The sequence below is a fragment of the Calliphora vicina genome, chromosome 3, assembly GCF_958450345.1.
Source record: "Calliphora vicina chromosome 3, idCalVici1.1, whole genome shotgun sequence".
NCBI lineage: Eukaryota > Metazoa > Arthropoda > Insecta > Diptera > Calliphoridae > Calliphora > Calliphora vicina.
This window is the reverse complement of record NC_088782.1, coordinates 89,187,681-89,208,895: the sequence shown is the minus strand read 5'-3', so window position 1 is coordinate 89,208,895 and position 21,215 is coordinate 89,187,681. Positions and strand designations below refer to the sequence as shown.

Here is a 21,215-nt window from a genome sequence, read left to right as displayed (position 1 = left end):
AATATGTTCTTAAATATTTGCAAAGGGAATTTATAACCCGGATCTCGGTACCGCCAACAGAATAAAAAATGCCATTTTTGGGAATTTTTAAACGTTTTTTTTGGGAAAAAGTCTTCTATCAATTTTTTAATTCTCATACATTTTATACATTTTTTAAAAGAATTCACAATTTCTTATACGTTAATATATAATATGTATAACTTATCTTTTCCACTAGTCGCATTAATGGCTTTAAAATACTTAAACCGCAATAAATAGCTTTGTAGTGTTATCCGATGTTTGGTAATGCAGTAGTCGCCAAGGCAGTGAAATTGTACGCTTATATAAACAATTTTGATCAAAATGCAAAAGTGAAAAAGAAATTTGTGAGTGTTATTGACAATCCAACAATTCGCAAAAAAAACGTTTAAAAAATCCCAAAAATGGTATTTTTTATTTTTGACTCTGTTGACGGTACCGAGATCCGGGCTATAAATTGCCTTGGTATCGATTTTGAAATAATTCTTTCCTTAAAATACTAATAACTTTATTGTTAATTAAAGGATATATATTTCAAATACAGACCAAGGTAAGTAAAAAACATAAAATTTTAATTTTCAATTGTGAATATCTCGATAAGATAAAATAATGTTATGGTAACATTTTTTGTAGCTCTCTTCTAATAGATTCCACATATATACAAATATTTCAAATCGGATCGAGAACAAATTTTGCATCATTTTAAATTTGTAATATACCCGAGACACCCCAATTTGGGTTCTTGAGACTCCGCCCCACCATAAGCTAGGTACTCTGTTCAAAATTTCGTGCGAAATGCTGTCAAACTCCATATAAAATATTTGGAATGAAATATATGCGAAATAATTTCGCAAAAGCAGTACTCTGTTTTTATTGTGGAAATCATGTGAAATAAATCTGGCAACCTTATTTTTCCACACGAAATAACATACGCAGCACTTCTTTCGCACGAAATTAAAACCAACAGCTAGCTGTCAAAAAGCATGTACAATTTTTCGCATGAAAAAACCATAATTTTTCGCAAATATGAACAGAGTACTAGGCTTTATTCTTCAAAGCCCAAATTCAAAACTCCTCTATAGTCGTGGGAAATTTTATTAAAATCGGATTATCGGTTTAGAACTTACAAGTTTATTTGCACCTTTTTTTATTTTTCATTTCCCCCAATGTGTCCCAAAATATCGGTTTTAGGTTCTCGCACAACCACAACATGAGATTTTGTACCCATCCTCGGGTGTAGTTTATTGATAATCTCCTCCATTTGCAAAGATTCACCTTTTTTGCCATTCTTTCCTTTCGAACAATCCCAAACATAGTCAAGTTTCTTAAAAGGCTTAATAAAATGTTAGTATATTTAAACAAAAATAAAAAAAATACGAAAGGAACATTTTCGCGTTATAAATGGGAAGCTCGGTTTTGATTTTAGACCCATGGTTTCTTCGGCAAACATTCTTAGAATTCATCGTAGATTACGATTTTGATAACCGCTTGTTGCATTTTTTTGGCTCCATACAAATTGACCCACTCTACTGTACATAAATTATTTGTATTGAATTTTATTTGAATACCAACATTTTAAAGTGATTTATATAATAGTTACAGTAATTTTCGGAAATGGGCTTATATGGGAGCTATGACTAATTATGGATTGATCGTTACAAAATTTGGTGTGGCAAATTCGGCTTATATAAAACTAATTTTTGCTGAATTTGGTACTAAGATATTTATGAGAGCTTAACTATTTTCAGATAGGGCAATCGTATGGGGGCTATGAGAAATAATGGACCGATTCTAACCAAATTCAATAGGCTTGGTCCTTGTAGAATTATCTTTAAAATTATCAACTCAGAACGTGATCCTGTGCAGATAGGTATACTTTAAGGTGGTTGTTAGGGAAATATTTCTGCACGTTACAAACATCAGCAATAACCCAATATGGTGGTGTAGTGTATAAAAATGGTAATTGTGTTGATTTTTCTTTGTGTGAAAACCTGTTGCTTAACAAAATAAGTAGGTCGTTTGTTAGATCTTACAATATTGTCAGAAAAATGGTCAGAAAATGTCTAACAACCGTGTGAACAGATTATTGTAATATAATTGTCAGACACTTTTTAGACATGTAAATCTAACGAAATTATGTCATCATTTTATTCTAATTATTTTTCATTGTGTTTTTTGAGTTCTGTAATAATAGGAAAATATAATTTTTCAGTTAATCCTTCTAGTATTTTCCGCAGTCAAACTAGACCGCAGCGAATAATTTATTTTTTTGTATTAAAGTTTCAGAATTATTGAAATTTTTCTGACACTATGTACGATTTCAAATGTTTGTCTTGGTGTTTTTGGGTGTTGTGTAAGCAATTATTTAAAAGTTTCAAAGTTATTAAAATAACTTTTTGTAATTTTTTATTTAGTAAAGACAATTCGTGAATGCTTTATACATTTTTAATTTAGTGCTAAGCTTTAAAAACCGAGTATTGACTCAATACTTTTCACATGTTACTAACTGTAACATGAACTTTCATTTTGCTTAGGAGGAAGAATTTGATATCGGATAGGAAAAATATTAAAGGGTTAAATATAGTTCTTGTCATTCGATATGTGATATATTTGAACTTTAACTAACGACGCATTATATACAAAACAAAAATGCCGGTATTTTTGGGCGTGTCAAAATAATAATAATTTTCAATTTCTGTAAATTAATCATAGCGGGTGACTGGCTCAACATTATTTGTTTGTTTGTGGACCGACCCACTATACTGTACTTTATCTGATTTGACTCAAATTTTTTGCGCTGTTGTTTTCTTCCAAATTAGAAAAACGAATACTAATACATATGTTTTTCTCATTTATTCATTCCAGGATCGAATATGACTTACTCAAGAATGCATGGAGTGCCGATAACAAAAAAAAATACAAATCATCAATGCCAAAAAAATTAAATGAAAAAAAAATTAAGGCAACTAATTATTTGACAGCGGATCGTACCATTGAATCTTTATACGAGGAGCTTAGAAGATCAGAAATAATTGAAAATTATCAAAACAAATATTTTGAGGATTTTTTAGGAGATTTCAACATTTTGGCAGATGATTTGAGAAATGAAGATCACATGGTGTAAGTTCTAAAATTATAGATACTTATTTCTTACATTGTACCGTGGGCAGAAAATATTTTTTGCTCATTTTCTCAGCGCAGGCTATAACTTATTACTTCTTTTAACATGACTACACTCAATTTAAAATAAAAGTATTGCGAGCCCTTTGGCATTTTTTGAATTCCACTCTACTAAATACGTACACATGTACCTGACTAAACTAAAAATTAAAGATAATTAAAGAGACAACTATAGTGCCATGTATTGGGACATTTTTCCACATGTAAACATATACATACCGTGTGATCCATATGAAACTTTGTGTATGTAAAATACATGTGTATTACTTGTGACATTTTTGGCAATTAGAGCATGTTCTATTTTCGTGTGTATAACAGTGTTGTATTTTGAAATACAACACTGTGTGATTGTAAAATAAAAAACACAAAACAAAAAAGAGTAAAGAAAAATCATAACAAAATAAGGAATTTTGTTATGTTAAAAATAAATATTTTTTAGAATCAAAAAGTATTTAATGATGATATCAATCACCTTAGTAAAATTAAAAAAGTTATTATATTTTAGTAAATTAAATCATTCGTTTTTTCTAAAGACCAAGAGCAATGCTTTCGGAGGAGTACTAATAGTAAAAAGTCCATAACTTATATTCTGTGTTGAGAACAAACGTCGGCAAACCACTCTTGGGTCAAGCGTTTATACCACTTAATAATAAAAGATTTTATACCAATTTTTTGAGATTGATTTTTGGGAAAGATTTTATGAAATATTAAAATATGTCTTTTGCTCGCATTTATTAGTTAGTATATAAAAAGTTTGCTGGTGCTGTAAGAACTTCATCCATCTTTCTCAATTCTTCACTACATTTTCATTGAAAAATGTTTATGATGGGGTTTCACGCGTTTTGTTACCTGTAAGAAATAATTTCGAAAGGTTGAGTCATGAACAGCTGATCTATATGCCAAAAGATTTCGGTATGTGTTCGTCCCAGTCCTTCTGATGTGCAATGACTACTTTCCTTAACTATTCCTCAGATTGAGGATGCAATTGTTGTTCTGGTTTTTCTTATTCCGTATAAATCGCACATTTCCTTGAATTCGGCAGATTCAAAATTTCTATCCTGATCAGAATGCTACTCCAGTGGAACACCATAGCGGCACATCCAGTTGTTCACAAATACATTTATAACCGTTTTAGCTTCCCGATTGGGTATGGCATATACCTCTGGCCATTTGCTGAAATAATCCAACCACTAGAACGTAACGGTTTCTAGCATCACTGACAGGGAAAGGGCCTGCTACATCCATTCCAATCCGCTCGAATGGCGCATCTGACTTCTTCCACGACTTCTTCTTACTCGACCCTTCGCTGCTATGCATTGTGGACAATTGGCTACCCAATCGGCTACTGCTTGCTGACAACCCACCGTTGTTTTAGCTTTTCTAAGGTTTTTGTCACACAAAGATGACAACCACTGATACCGTCTTGAAACTCTTTCATTACTTCATTTATTTTAGAGGATGGTACCACAATTACATTTGTCACTGTTTTACCGTCAGTATTTTCGCATATGCGGTATAAGCAGCCATTTAACAATTGTAGACTATTCCATAGGGCCCAATATGATTTCATCAGTGGACTTTCGGTCGATATTTCATTGCGGGATGGCCTTATACCTTCTTATTTTGCCGATAGGTTTGTGTATTGAAAAAAAAAAATAACAACAAACCAATGTATTTATAAATATTTACTCATGCAAAACACTTCATATACCAACAACATGAAGAAAGTCATAAAACCGGACAATCATACGTATTTACACTACGAATACTCAGTCAAAACTAACCAAATACACAAAACAAGTCTTACACAATTGTATGTTGAAAAAAAATAACAACAAAAATAAAAAATAAACGAAACACTCTCAACCACATACAGATTATGCATGCGTGTGTTTGATTTGTTATTCTCATTTCATCCATACCACATTGTAGAATGTTGTTGTTGTGTGTTTGTGCTCATATGAGAGCACAGGTTGTTTAAATTGCAGCAACCACCTGAGGGCAGAATGATCGGTTCTCACTTGGAAGTGCCTGAGTAATTTCTCTCAGGCTTGGAAAGTATTCGGCTGTACACTAAGAGAAAAATCTGTCATATTTTTAATGAACCGCGTTCATTAAAAGTTCTGCATTAGAAATATGTACAATTTCATTAGTACAATGCAGCATTTCATGTATGAAATGAAATGTTTCATTATAAAATTTTTTGGAAATTTTTGTGTTTCATTGCACTGGTGAAGAATATTTCATTAGAAATATGAAGTTTCATTTTTTCAATTTTTTTTAAAGAATATGTACTATAAATATACTTTTTTATTAAATACTGCAATTAACTTTAATTATGCATCTAATTAAATATTTTTTATTTAATATAGTGCAAATTTACCGATTTTTGAAAAATTTTTGAAACTGCATCATATTTGCAATGAATATTCTTCAATAATTCATCTTCTAAATTTTTGTATATTTCCCTCTACCCTTTCAAATGTGTACCCTTTGTTCACCTTTGGTTACTTTTTTTTACTACTTTTTAATGTGAATGAACATGTTTCATATTTATAGTGAAGTAGAATTTTTATATGTAATGAATATTCTTCAGTAATCCTCTGAATACCCCTCTACCCTCTTATAATTTTTACACCTTGCTCTCTTTTTGTGTATTTTTACTAATGTTAGATGTCAATGAAGATGTTTCATATTCCAATGAAACATTCTTCATTAACAAAAATTTAAAAACAAATGTGTTTGTTGTTTTTAAAGTATGCCATTTCATACTTATATAGTTGTCATGCCACTTTTTTACTTTTTACTACTTGCTTAAACTAACGGTAAAACTAAAAAGAAAAAAATGAAGGTTACCAGTAGTTAAGTGTATTTGTTAATAAGGAATGCATTTTATTATGTTTTTTCCTAGTTTGTTCTATAAATGACGTCATATTTAAAGCTATTATAATAACTGGTCACCTTTACATGTTTATGTTCTTTTTACAATAAGATGCAAGAACAATCAATCACTTTTATTTGTGACGCGAAAGCCGGTAGATAAAGAAGTAAAGTGCGTGTTTAAAAAATTAACAGTACAGTTTGTATTAAAATATATTCTTTAAAAAAAAATATTGTGACCAAAACTGAAATAAAACGTAATAAATTAATAATTGTGCAGGTAATTATAAATATGAATTGTTTTCTGTGTAAAAAAGTGTTTGAAGAAATTGATGGCTACTTTAAACATTTAAAAGGTTATCATTTTCTTAAACATAATGACAATTATAGATGCTGTGGAACTATTTATAAAAATGGGTCTGATTTTAAAAGACATGTCCGGGTGAAACATGCATTAAAACCAACTACATCTAATGTGTTGAAATGCGATGTGGTTGATGTAGACGCAACTGCCTCAAATACTAAAAATGTATTCTCTTTAGAAGAACTTGTTGAAAATGATGCAATAAGTTTCGATCACCCGGACTCCCACAAATATAATTTACGTATAATTAGTGAAAACTTTTTAAAATTTCAGACTGCAATTTATGCCGGTCATAATTTTTGTAGAAGTGACGTTGAAAATATCAACAACATGTTAATAAATTTAATTATAGATCCACTTCTGCATCTCTTTTGTGTCCTTTGTGAAAAAAATGAACGAAGAAATGAATGAAGAAATATTAAAAATATTTCCAAGAGAAAAATTGGAATTTTATCGCACAGAGAGGCGTGGACGAATTTATATAAAATACCATAACAACAAAAACAAATTAAAAATGTATGAAAATGAAGCTAAATCCTCAACGGCAGTTCTTGAAGCCAAGGACAAATTTGGTAATGTTACTAAACTTACAAAAACATAAAATTTTATTTTAATGTAAACATTATTTTCTTACAGTACCTGAAGACAACGCTCAAATATGTATGCAGAGTTTAAAATATGATAATCTTACAGCAGAAGACTTTAAAGCAACCTGGTCAGCATGTTCAAAATTTCGTTTGAGCCAAATTCACGTTGAAGCCAAAAATATTAATGAGGCACTAATATTTTGGCCACAATACCGAGGCCCTATTGGATCACAACTGGTAAATAGATATTTATAATCCAAAAATATTTAACTAAATGTAGATATATTATTTATTTATGCTTTTAAATTAATGATTATTATTTTTTATTGTATTTTATAGATGGATTTAGATTTTAAAGTTCTCCAGGAAAACTATTCAACAATTGCTGAAAGTGACGAAAAATTGAAAAAAATATTCAACTACTTGAAAAGTCATGAAACTAGTATTTATAATAATGAAATTAAAAATGTTGTCAACAGTTTGCAGTGGGATGATATAGAAAAAGGTAATTTATTTTATATGAACACATATAATCTTACTTATCCATTTAAAATTAATTTTTCTTCTCTTTATATTACAGATAAAAATGGATTTCTCCTGAAAATATTATGGTGTGTTCACTACTTTTTACCCACAACAAAGAAATTTCTTAGAAAAGACGTCAATGGAAAAAAGGATTTTGGAAAATTTTCCTTAAAAAACTCCCAAGAATCGTTTATATATATAAATGAGACAATGCAATCACTAGAGGATCACACCGATTTCTTAATAGCCAAAGGTGAACCAATTCAACCTTTTATTTTAGGGCTTGGAGATCCCAAAAATTTAAATATATCAAAATATTATGTGTTCTTGGATTCCTTTTTGATAGAGTTTAACGACTTTTACAGAGCCTTAGATATTTGTTTTAAAACATTCCATATTTTTAATGTGGAGTATCCATTGCCTTCGTCAAATTTCTGGTGTTTTGTAGAACATTATTTTTATAATATTGATAAAACAAGTATTACCAAAAATCAAAAAGTTTCACTTCTTATTAGTGAACTTTCTAACATTTCCTAAAACTATAAAAAACTTCTTTACCTTTAAATAAATTAATAATTATAAGGAACTATTATTAATGTAATTATTAAATAATTTATAAATTGAATTCTTGAAAAAATTTTTTTAACTTCCAGTTTGTGATTATATATTGAAATCAAATTGTATTTGTCTTTATGTGTTTATTTATATATAAATAAAATATTATTAATAATAAATATATATATATATACTTTATATATATTTTTACTGGTTTTTAATGGGGGGAAGATTTCATATCACACATGAAGTAAAATCATTAATCTAATGATATAATTGCATTGCTTTAATGTAAAAAAATCATAAGAACTATGATACAATTACATAAAATATATGAAAAATAATTATTAAATGTATGAACTAATTTCATTCAATTAATGCAATAAAGTGCTGAATTTAACGTAGGAAATGCATGCCAATAATGAAGTAAAATCATTAGTACTATGAAAATGTTTTGTTGAATTTATGAAATATATTCACTGAAATAATGGGTAATTTCATTACATTAATGAAGTGGTTTCATAAAGCTAGTGGAATGAAAATTCATATTATTAATGAAACATTCTCCATTAATACAATGAATTGCTTCCTTAGCTGACTTTTAATGACATTTTTCATTAATCCAATGTAGAAATTCATGCCTCACACGAAGGTTTTTCTCTTAGTGTAGTAGCCTATGACCTTTTCCGTTCCGTTGATCACCTGCGAAAGCACACCGCCTATTCCGTATCCACTCGCATCGCTGTCTAGCACAAACTTCGCCCCTGGGATGGGATATGCCAAAATTGGTGCTGTACACAACAATTCCTTTAACTGCAGGAATGCCTGTTTTTGAGAATCACTCCACAGGAACGCTCGCGACTTCTGGGTTAGCTCATGTAAGCTTGCGGCAACACTGGCAAAATTCGTCTGTAGTACGTGCAAAGGCCTAGAAAACTGCGCAATTCGTGAAGATTTTTCGGACGAGCCAGTCCTTTACGGCTCGTATTTTATCTTCATCTGTTGATATGCCGTCTGCTGTTACGCGATGCCCTAAATACTTAACTTCTTTCTGGAACAATTAGAGTTGGGTTTATTAGCTCAGTGAAGTGACCGCTCTTTTCAGCTCAGCTCACTGAAATGAACTAGGTCGCTCTTTTAGCTTAGTATGTTGTATAATGACCATTTCATTTTGAGAATTGCTTGTAGTGAATTAAATCAATTATTTCTGTTGTTTGTTGTAAAAACACACAGATTTATGCGTGAAATAATTGATTAAAATTTTAAAAAATCAAATTGTATTTTATTTAAACTAATATTTTTGCGGAAAAAAGAGTTAATTTGTTATTATTTCTAATTTCCGATGGTAACCAAATGTTTAGGCAATATTTGTTAAGCAGAACATTCACTAACTATAAGGTATACTTTTACCACAAAATAATAAAATCTGTGGTCATAAGCAATAACCACCTAAGTCGACTTAAGAAAGATTTGAGTTATATATGCTACAATATACTGTTCATAGAACTGTATGTATACGTGAAATCCCTACCTTCCTAACTTTCTTATTTAAAAAGTTATTAATTAGAAACATATTGGCTTAAGTCCTAAGGAAGACTATTGCATTTACAATAAACGCCAAAATATACTTAAGAAAACATTCAATTATATTTTATTTTGTTTAAATAGCTTATAAAGACTTTAGTTGTTATTGTTATTTTTCACAAAATAAATTTTCATAAATAAGAATGCTATTATAATAGCCAAACTAAAGATAAGCGATTATTGTAAATTGGCTTAATTACTTGACATGTCAATATTTAAATATGTAATAACAGCTTAACTCAACATATGCCAAGCAACAATCAAAACACTTGTTTTCAACAAACGCCTAATCAGACATTAGCATTTTAAATTTAGTATTTCTGAGTTGCATTAAGCGATGATATTTGTTTTTATTAAATATTTCTCTAATAAATAAAGCTTTTGTTATAATTTTTCATTTTAGCGTTGTAAGGGTAAGAAGCTTTGATTCTGCATTCTACTTTTTCTAATGCATTCATTTATTTTTCGCAGAAACGCTTTTATAACTATAAATTGCTTTTTCTCAAAAACATGTTTTTTTAATTAGGCGGTTATTGCTTGTGACCACAGAAATTAACAAAAAACTCAAGATATTAACTGGAATTTGAAAAAGGAAAAATATTTTGATGATCTGATAATTGTGATCCAAAATAAAAATGTGACAATAACTAAACCAAAATGAATATTGTTGCAATTTTTTGGGTGTTTTCCCATTTACATAATGTTAGTTATCAATTGGCAAAATATATATTTTTTACCTGACTTTTACAACAAAATTTCTACTAAAAATACGAAAGAAAAATAGTTTTGTGATACAATTTGTATAAAATATTTTCAACATTAACTTAATTATTTTATGATATAACAATATATAAATAGAATTTCTGAATTTAAGGAATAAGATTTTATTGTTTTACGAAATGAAAAATAACGTAAAACTGTCATTCCAAAAAACAGCGAAAAACCCACGATAGGTCGCTCATAGCAGCTGATAAATGTTCTGTTGATTTAGAACAGAGGTTCGCAAAAATAAATCCTCTCACCAATACACTTACTCTCACCAACACATTCAATTCTTTATTTTATTCAGTGCACCTACAAACACACAAATACAAAAACTGAAAAAATAAAGAAAAAGTCATACACCAGTGCTCATGCGTATTCCTAGTTGTCTTGTTGAGTGGACAACGACTACTAAAATGTAAGAGCATAAGAATACGTGTGATTTTATTTTCCACAATTGTGGTATGGGCTGCGCATTACTGATGTAGAAGTATGTATAGTAAAAAAGTGCATAAGATATATGTTTTCTAAAAAAAGTGATTGAAATAATATTGCTAATTTAATTAAGAATGTCAGTACTTTGTATTTTTTTAATTATGTGTTTTGTTAGATATAATCCCACTAATGTATTTTTGAAATAGTATTTTTTTTACTGATTACATACTTTCAATTATTCTTTATTTCATTCTACATCACCATACCATAAATAAATTCACATTCATTCAATAGCACACATATAAAAATTCCTTCATGAAAACAAAAACAATTTGAATAACTCTAATAATTCTTGAAACAAAAATATATACATACATAACAAACCTACATTCGAATGATCCCCAGCGGGAAAAAGATGCAGTAAAGAGGCCTTCCTAAAGGCCTTCTTTTGCAGACACAAGGACTTCTAGCCGCATTGCAAAATCATTTCAATTTTACACGGCGTGTCATTGTGAGCCAAGGCCTTGCACACTCGCTGCTGTTAGAGGGCTGAGAGAAGGCCTACTTAGGAGGGGCTACTAGAAGACCTACTTTGCAAGGGCTTCTAGAAGGCCTAATTGGGAAGAGCTATTAGAAGATCTACTTTGGAAGGGCTATTCGAAGGGCTACTTATGCCTGCACAAAACCATATATTACTGATCTAATGAAAGGCCTGTAGAGGACTGTCATGTGGAATGCCTAGAAAGGTAGGACTACTGCAAAGCCTGCAAAGTCTTATGATAGGGCTACATGAGAAGGTCTAATAAAGTGCCTAAAAGAGAAAAAAAGCATTAGAATAAGGCATCAAAGGACGGCCTATGAAAAATCGTGCATTTTCAAGTTTTATAGAACGTCTACCATGGAAGACCTATTTAAAGTCTTATTAGAAGATCTAAAATGAAAATAAGAATTAAAATGAAGTTGTTTGTTTAATTTTTTGAAACATGATAATTTCTGATTACATAATTAAAAAAAAAACAAAAATAAATAAGAAGCCACATCAAGCAATTTATTGTTGTACATTTTGTAAAGAGAGTTAATCAAAGATATGCAGAGTATTTTATTTTTTGATGTAGACTATTTTTATTTAACCACTTGTTATTAGAAGGGGATTCATAGGTCTTCTTGAACACCTTCTAAGATCAGGCAGTGTGGAATGAGTATCGGATCTTTTAGAATGTGTAAGTATGCCTTTTAGAAGGCCTACATGAAGTCCTATAATTTTTTCCCGCTGGGTCGTTTTATTTTTGTAGGACACAATACTCACTCACTTTTCAATGTCAGTGAGCGAAAGAATGTTACAGAATTGACGAGTAAAGTGAAACATGTGAAACATCGAAGATGACAAATGAATGTGCTTGTGCAGCTCTTTCATGAGTACTGAAAGAAACATGAGCATAAAACAAAACCGCTCAGTTGAAAACGCTCAGTGATGATCTGAAAACGCTCAGTATGATGAATGATTCACTTCGCTAAGTTGAGTGAATAGCTCAATTGAACTAGGTCATTCATGAGCTACACAACTCTAGGAACAATGCACATTTCTTTACGATAAGTTTTAGTCCAGCCGCAGCTATTCGTTTAAGGACTTCTTCAAGGTTTTTCAGGTGTTCATCGAAAGACTTCCCCATGACAATTATGTCATCGAGGTACACCAAGCATGTCTTCCAGTGAAGTCCTTTCAACACATGTTCCATTAAACGCTCGAATCTGGCTGGAGCATTGCAGAGTCCAAAGGGCATCACATAACCCATCACTCGCGCTAACCCATCACTTGTCGTTGTCTGAAATCTTTACCTGCCAGTAACCACTTTGCGAGTCCAATGTGGAGAACCATTTTGTTCTAGCTAATGTGTCCAGGGTGTCGTCTATCTTTGTGACGTCGTTCAGCTCTCTATAATCGACGCAAAATTTAGTGCTGCCGTCTTTCTTCTTAACAAAAACAACAGGCCAGCTCCAAGGACTTGAAGATTGTTCGATTACTCCATCCCGCTCCATTTCCTTAACCAGCTCCTTCACCTCACTTCGTTTTGCTAGAGGAATACTTCTGGGCGCCTTCATGGGCCTCGCTTTGCCAGTATTTATTTGGTGCTTTACAATTGCCGTTCTACCTTGGCTTTGACTTTTTAAGGCGAAGACCGAGGTATGTTTCTTCAGAAGTAGTTTGGCCTTATTTCTATGGGGCGGCGCTAATCCTCCTACCCATTTTCCCACATATTCCGCTAGTAGCTCGTGTTCTTTGGTGGATTTATTGGCAGGTTCCGGGTTTTTCTCGCAATTGATTATTGCCTCTGCTGAAGTGCATCGACCTACTTCGGAATTTTGCTTACCGACTTTTTCATAGCTTGACAGGTTAAGCACTCTTACAGGAACTATTTTGTTGTTGCAGGGTTAAACAAGGGCTTTTGCTGTTACAAGATCACTTTTTATTTTACTTCTGGTTCTACCACCCACAAACTGTTGTCCTCACAATCTCCCTCCATACGAGCCCACACTAAAGTTTCTGACTGTGGTGGTAGTTTGTGATGATCGACTATAACTAGCTTTCTTATTTGAGTCCTATTTTCATATCCGACGTCAAGGGGTATTTCCAAATTTCGCCAAATCATAACTTTTTGTCCCATATCCAAAGTAATGTAATGACTAATCATGAAATCACCAATGATTACTTCGTCCACAATGTCGGCAACAATAAATACATGATTGACGCTAACATTGGCAATAGTTAATTTCACATTTACTTTACCATAGGCAGTGGCCGGCTCCCCAGTAGCTGTGCGCAGACTTACCCCACGTAATGGTTCAATTGTTTTCTTGACTAAATCGGGTTTGACGATAGACTGTGATGCCAAGTGTCTATAGTAAAAACGTGCTTCTGACCATTTATGTACCCACAAGCTGTAAGATTGTGACTTTCGCGTAGGATAAACCGCATGTTTTACATCAGGGTCACGAAGCCCGTTCACAAATACCTCAATCTTGAAATGATCCAATAACGGATTGTTTTCGTCTGGATATGTAAGCTGCATCTAACGTTCGATTTCTGCCGCAAAGTCTTGTAGCGTCTCGTTAGGTTTTTGCACTCTACTACGCAATACGTTGTAGAGCATCCACCATACTTACGTTGTAGAGCATCCATTATGTCATCATAGCTATTTCTGTTACTTATTGGTACGCTTTCAAAAACTATTGCTGCGTTTCTTTTCAAGGCCAAAATCAATTCTATAGCCTTTTCTTCATTATTCCATACATTTCTCTTGGCAACTGTACACTGAGGGAAAAATGACGTTGCAAATTCGACAAATTCATTTTGACACCATACGGTGTCACATTTTTTCGACACCGTACGTTTACAATTTGTAAACATACGGGTACGAATTGACAACGTAATGTTGTTAAATTATGCTTTCAAAAACTATTGCTGCGTTTCTTTTCAAGGCCAAAATCAATTCTATAGCCTTTTCTTCATTATTCCATACATTTCTCTTGGCAACTGTACACTGAGGGAAAAATGACGTTGCAAATTCGACAAATTCATTTTGACACCATACGGTGTCACATTTTTTCGACACCGTACGTTTACAATTTGTAAACATACGGGTACGAATCGACAACGTAATGTTGTTAAATTATTCGCCGACGCATCTCAACGTGAGTTGCTGATTGTCAAAGTGTTGAGGTGAAACTTTTTGCTCTGCTTTGTTTTTATAAGTGAGTTTTAATTTTATTTACATTAAAAAAGTGAAAATATTTAAAAACGAAAATATAATAGAAAGTGTTATTTTGTTTAATAGTGCATTTGTGTTGATGCAGATGAAGATCCAGGCAGTGTATGAATTAAGAAGATCACTGAATACTGTGACGACATACAACTCCAAAAATTCCTGGAAACAATAAACATGCTTTCAGATTTTGTACATTTAAAAGGAAAGTAGAGCTATATGTACATATATATTGTTACGTTTTAACCTTTTCAAAACGTTAGTTTATTTCCTTTAAATAAACCGGATACTTTTGATTGCAAATAAAAGCCGTCTAGTAGTTTGAAAATGGTAACAACTCTTTATTTATTCAAATGTACAACAACAACCGAATTAAATAGTCACTCAATGTTTTTTTTATACACGTTTATAAATTCTCAGAAATACAAACACAATTTATAATGTACACGAATTTACTTGAAAAACACAACACACTTTAAGGCTCTCAGTTGATGTTTATTCGAAAAGCATCTCTGATAAACTGACTCACGACTGCAACCTCTGCCACTATTTATAATACTGCCATCTGCACTCTAGATTGCTCTTTAACTGTCAAAGTTCGATTATTCTAGATCATACGCCATCTGTGGTGTACTTTCTACAATGTTCATTAACTGAATATTCGAATTCAAACAGCGTTGCCAACTTACGATCATTGGTCAACTGAAAGCTTTTTTTCATTTCCAGATTGAGAAATTCATTATCAACATCTTGGGATTGTTTTTCTAGACCGCTCTCTAAGTCGGACACCTTTTTCTCAATTCCATCCACTGTTTATAACTTCTGAAATTTGCTGTAGTTTCTCGTCTGTTGCTCTAAATGTTTCTTGACATTTCGCTTCCATATCGTCTAGCAGCTTCTCGTTGTTGGCTATAGAAGTTTCTTGCAATTTCATTTCCATTATTTTAGTTTCTTCCTTAACTTCAGCAAGAAATTTTTCGTTGCTTACTTTAGAAGTTTCGTTGGCTTCTTTAAATTTCTCCATCTTAGCAGCAGACATTGTGGATAAATCCAAGCTGCTTGTTGCACGTGTAGAAACTTATATTTCTTCTTTATACTCAAATTCGTAAGCTTTAAAAACGCGGTTTATTTCCTTTAAATAAACCGGGTACTTTTGATTGGAAATAAAAGCCGATTCGTAGTTTATTTATTTAACACGACTCTTTATTTTTTTAACAACAGTTTAAAACAGTAACTCAGTGTTTTTATACACGCAGAAATACACACACTTCATAATGTACAAGTATACACTGGTAGTTGATGTCTTTACTTAACGATGTTTCTAATTAGACTTACTCGTTTTGTGTTCTCACGACCAAATTTATATACCATCTAGAAAGCTCTATTTCTACAATGATCTTCAAACTAGACTATTCGAATTCTAGAGCTTTCGATATTAAAATTGTTATATTTGAATTCAAGTACAATTTCGTAACAATATATTGTATACAACTTTAATGCACATTTAAAATTGGAAGTAACGTTTTTGCTAGGTTAAGAAACAACGATAAATTTTGTAAATATTTTTGAAACAATTTATTTTTGTTTATTACTTGGAAAAATATAACCATATTTTATACATATATGCAAATTTAAATAACTATTTATGCTTGACTTCGCATATTTTAGCGAATACGCAAATTCGAATATCTACGATATTTATGTTACTCGTAACTGTTGCTTAATTGAATATTTTCCTCCACTTCAATTTCTAAATTGATATCAAATATTTTCTTTATTTATAGTACGCTAGGTCCTTCTAAAGCTGATATTAAGTTGGCAATTCAAGACATCATGTTTGGAATGGGATCATTGAATGTGGAAAAGCCAAAAGCCATATGTTTAGTTGGACCAGAAAATAATGGAAAAAAACTACTGTGCAACATAATAGCTTCAGAACTAGGTAGGTAAAATCATTTGGTTAACAATTATCTGTAATGTTTTTACATAAGCTTAAGTTTAACACCATAATAGAGATCAGAGTTGTAAATGAATCATTAATTTTTGAATTAATTCGCGAAGGCTTGCGAAACGTTGATGAAGAGTGCAGAACAATATTTTTTTTCTTCAAATGTCATGGATATGATTTCTACCAACCTGTGAGTTTGTTCTATGGTGTTATGTTTTTCTCGAAATCCGAATTGATGAGTTGGAATACAATCAAAATGATTCACTATCGGCTTTAACTTGTGCATTAACAGTTTTTCGAATAGCTTTAATATATTTGACAATAGGCTAATGGGTCTATATGATTCTACTTTACTGTGATCTTTTCCCGGCTTAGGTATCATTGTAACTAAAGGAAATAAATAGCATTATTCTTAATGCAATTTGGGGTAGCTCGAGGAGCATCTTGTTACTGATTTTATCAATACCAGGTGATTTTTTTGAGTTTAAATCAACAATAGCCTTGTCATTATCTGAAATCTCAAAACGAAGTGGTTCAGCTGCAGTAATATGGGGTAAACTAGGTGGTAACTCTATTATGTCGTTTGACTCGTTTGGGGAAAACACATTCTTTAGATGACTAACAAACCCGTTTCCTTTTTCAGTATCGTTTCTCCACTAGAAACGCCCAGCTCCACTAGATTTACGTAGAGAAGGTCTGCTCATAATAGGTCTTTTTAATTTTTTGTAGCTCGCCATAGAGTAATTTGAGTACTGGGTGGCATCTAAGTTTTCCAGATATTTATTAATCGAGTCAGCTTTGCGTTTGTGAAGAAGCACACTGAGGCGTTTGCGACATTTTCTAAGCTGCGTTTTAAGTTGAGGGGATCTGTAGAGTTGCCACTCTCGACTAACTCTTTTTTTCAGGTAATAACTGTTCAATGTCTGCAGAATAGAGTCTATTGTATCTTATTTGTTGGGTTATTTGAGTGGCGTGTTCAACAGCAAGTTTTAAGTTTTGTTCAAAATTATTGAGTGAGATATCGATATCTTCTGGTGTTCTTAGCGATATATTTTCTGTACTGTGTGTGCTAATATATTTTCTATATTTCAACCAATTTATTTTCATGCTAGATATTGCAGAGTGACAAGTCGGGGATACTATTTCTAGGCGGTTCAATAGAGTAACGAAGGTGGGTGAGGGATCCGAGGATAATTCTAATGAAGATTTAACCTGTATTAGTTCCATTGGTAAATTTTTTGTAACTGCAAAATCAATGATATCGGGTATTTTGCTTGGGTCAGTAGGCCAGTATGTTGGTTCTCCGCTCCACAGCACATTCAAATTCAATTTAGAAATTGTATTAAACAAAGCGCGACCTTTCGGGGTTACAAGTCTTGATCCCCAGTAAGTATGCTTAGCATTATAATCGCCAGCTGCCAGGAATCGAGGTCCTAGTGATTCGTAAAAATTTTCATATTTGTTTTCAGTAATCGAAAACCTTGGAGGTGAATATATCGACGAAATTAATAGGTTTCTGTAGCAATCATCCAAACAGATTGTCGTAGCTTGAAGATAATCTTCACAAATATCACACATTGAATAGTGTTCTATACGGGTTTTAATTAAAATTCCAGAGCCTCCACATGCTCTATCTCTTGGATCATTTGTGCCATAAAAAACATATCCATTTATCTTAAATAAACTTCTAGACGTCAAATGGGTTTCCGAAACTAACATTATATCAACTTCATGACTTTTAAGAAAATACTCGAGTTCGTTTTTATGTTGGCGAATGCCGTTAGTATTCCAAAAACATAGCCTGGTCTGTTAAGCACAGCCTGCAATTACATTGATTGCATCTTAAGCATTTCTTGCATCATGTTACTCATTGAGTTTGTAAAGTTATTTACCGATTGCACAAGAGTTTCTATTGTAGATTCTAGTCGGGTAAATGCAAACAAAGTTACAAATCCATATATGGTCAATTCACAAGGTATCTTATCATGTCATATTATCATAATGTCAAATATTTCACAATGGTTTTTATTGTTTTTCAATCAAAAAATGTTCTAAAATAATACTACTCTGTATGCTATGTTTGTTGTGTTATCGTAACCAACCAGCCGCACAGTGGCTCATATCTCAATTTCATCGGCCAAAAGTCCAACTTTTTGTTAACTCCGATTTCAAATATTTTAATGCCATTCAGTAGCAAACACATTGAAACTAAGGTAGCCAAAAAATTAGATAAAAATATTGTCATTTGTGTTCGTGGCATGCTGTTAAAGACAAATATTTTATGTCATTTTATAAAAAATGTAATTTTTGTAAGTTTAATCAGAAGTAAATTATTATTACTCGCAAACTATTATCGATAATTGGATGATTTTTGTTATGTTGGTAGGACAATAGTCTTAAAGAACAGGAATAATTTGTCACTGTACCGTTTACACCTGATGTGTTATTAATTTTTTCTCAGGTACTATATTTTAGTCAAATTTGAATTTCAGTGGAATAAAAGTGCTTAGGGTCAAAAGGGGTTAAACTAATTTTAATACCAGGAGAATGGTCAAAGTGTCCTTTTTATGCCTATATATACTTATTGACCTGTTTGTTGAACACTTTTTTCATTTGAATGAAATTACTCCCAATTTTTTTTCTATTTTTATTTTAGCAGTTCAAATTTGAAGATATTGCGATAAAATTTGGTACATACATTTTTTTCGGCCCGACAACGAAGCCTATTGAAAATGACTGAAATCGGCCATTATTTCACCTAACATATATACAAATGTTCTCCCGAAATTATACTTTATCGGTCGTAAGTGATTAATTTATATAGGTTCTACTAGGGTTGCCAAATGTCCCGATTTTCGGGGGATTGTCCTGCTTTTAGTCATGAAATCCCGCGTCCCGCTTGGGATTCGTAATTCCCGTTTTTTGGATTTTCCAAATCTAATAACTACTTATTTCATATCTAGTTTTAAAGAACATCATTATGTTGAAAATGTATAAAAAAAATTCAAACGATATGTATGTATTTCCCGTGAGCAAATATTTATTCAGAAATGAGTTCGTATACTTAACCAGTTATTTCTTAATGATCAATCGACTCAGAATAATTAAAAATCATTATGTCCATCTTCTGGCTGGTTGTCCGCGACTGAAATACCCAAGCGTTGGAGGCGTTACTCAATGAAGATAGTTGTCAAGCTCAACAAGAGCTTGCGAAATCATTGGGAGCTATTTAGTCAGCAATTTCAAAACGTTTGCAGGAAGCAGGATTCATCTAAAAGCTGGGAAATACGAATTGAAGCTGAAACACATTGAAAGATGATTTTTTATGCCTGAAATGCTGCAGTAGCTGTTAAAAACCACTTAAAATAAAGGGGTGGGTTGGTAAGTTTAGCTTCATCCGCTTTATAGTCCAAACGTTGCCTCTTCCGACTTCTATTTGTTTCGATTGAAGCAGAACGTTCTCTCTGCAATACTCTTCACTTTGGAACAGAGTATGCGATATTGGCTTGATTCGTGCTTGGCCTCAAAAACTGTGCAGTGCTCCCAATAGTTTCCAATATATATATTTTTTATTTTTTGTATGGAAAATTTCCAAATCAAGTTAAAGTAGCAAACAAACGAACAAAACATGTCTATTGTAATATTTACACATTTATTGCGTAAATTTACAATTTGGGAAAAATACAGTAGCGGAGTTCCCTTTTAAGAGCGAATGGTCTAGCATCATTGCAAATGCAAAATTTTACCGTAATCCAATAACAAAATGCACAAAAAAAATTTTCCAAAATTAATCGGTTAACCGATTAACGGTTAATCGATTGAATACCCTAGCTATTGTAAGAGAATAATTAAATGTTTTATTTTCGTTGTCCATATTATATATTTTAATAAATTTTTTTAAACTTTTTCTTACAGTTTGGCTTTTTTTTGAAGAAAACTTTTTTTTTTTTTTTTATTTTTGAGCAAATGTTAAATGTTACCAGCGTTGCACAGTGGGGGATCTAAAAAAAAGTGGAAATAAATCTGTAACTTCTAAACGAATAGCCCGATTTTAATAAAATGTCCCATGGCTATAGAGTAGGTGTTGATAAGTTTTAGTTTTGAATTTGGGCTTATATCACCAAAGGGGGCCTGAGCCACAATGAATCTGTAACTTCTAAACGAATAGCACGATTTTAATAAAATTTCCCATGGCTATAGAGTAGGTGTTGATAAGTTTTAGTTTTGAATTTGGGCTTATATCACCAAGGGGGGCCCGAGCCTACAATTTCCTACACGTTGATATATAATATGTATATGGGGCATTTCATGTCAAGTGAACCAACTTTTGAAATCGATGTCTTCCGATCGGGATGAAATTTGCACCAAGGTTAGCTCTATTGGATAGTAACTCAGACACAATTTTTCAACAACATCGGTCGAGAACTCTCTGAGTTATAGGGGGTAAAATTTTGACAATTTCGTCAAACAGGGGTTTTTTCTTATCCATGTAACTTATTACCTATTGTTCTTAGCAAAATGTGTCCCAAATAGTATAGATAGCTATTTCTTCGATCTTTCGAAAAACAATATTTAAAAAAAAAATAAAAAATTTTTAATATTTTTTTTCCGAAATC

The 21,215-nt window shown here is 32.0% G+C and overlaps 1 protein-coding gene across 1 annotated transcript in view; it reads left to right on the top strand.

The window, feature by feature from the left end:
- The window catches only part of LOC135955871 (IQ and AAA domain-containing protein 1-like), a 131,881-nt gene that overhangs the window by 93,906 nt on the left and 16,760 nt on the right, over nt 1–21,215 (top strand). Inside the window, exons 3-4 of the mRNA XM_065506245.1 lie at nt 2,884–3,138; nt 16,436–16,593. Coding sequence (XP_065362317.1) covers nt 2,884–3,138; nt 16,436–16,593 — 413 coding nt within the window. The remainder of the gene's footprint in view (nt 1–2,883; nt 3,139–16,435; nt 16,594–21,215) is intronic.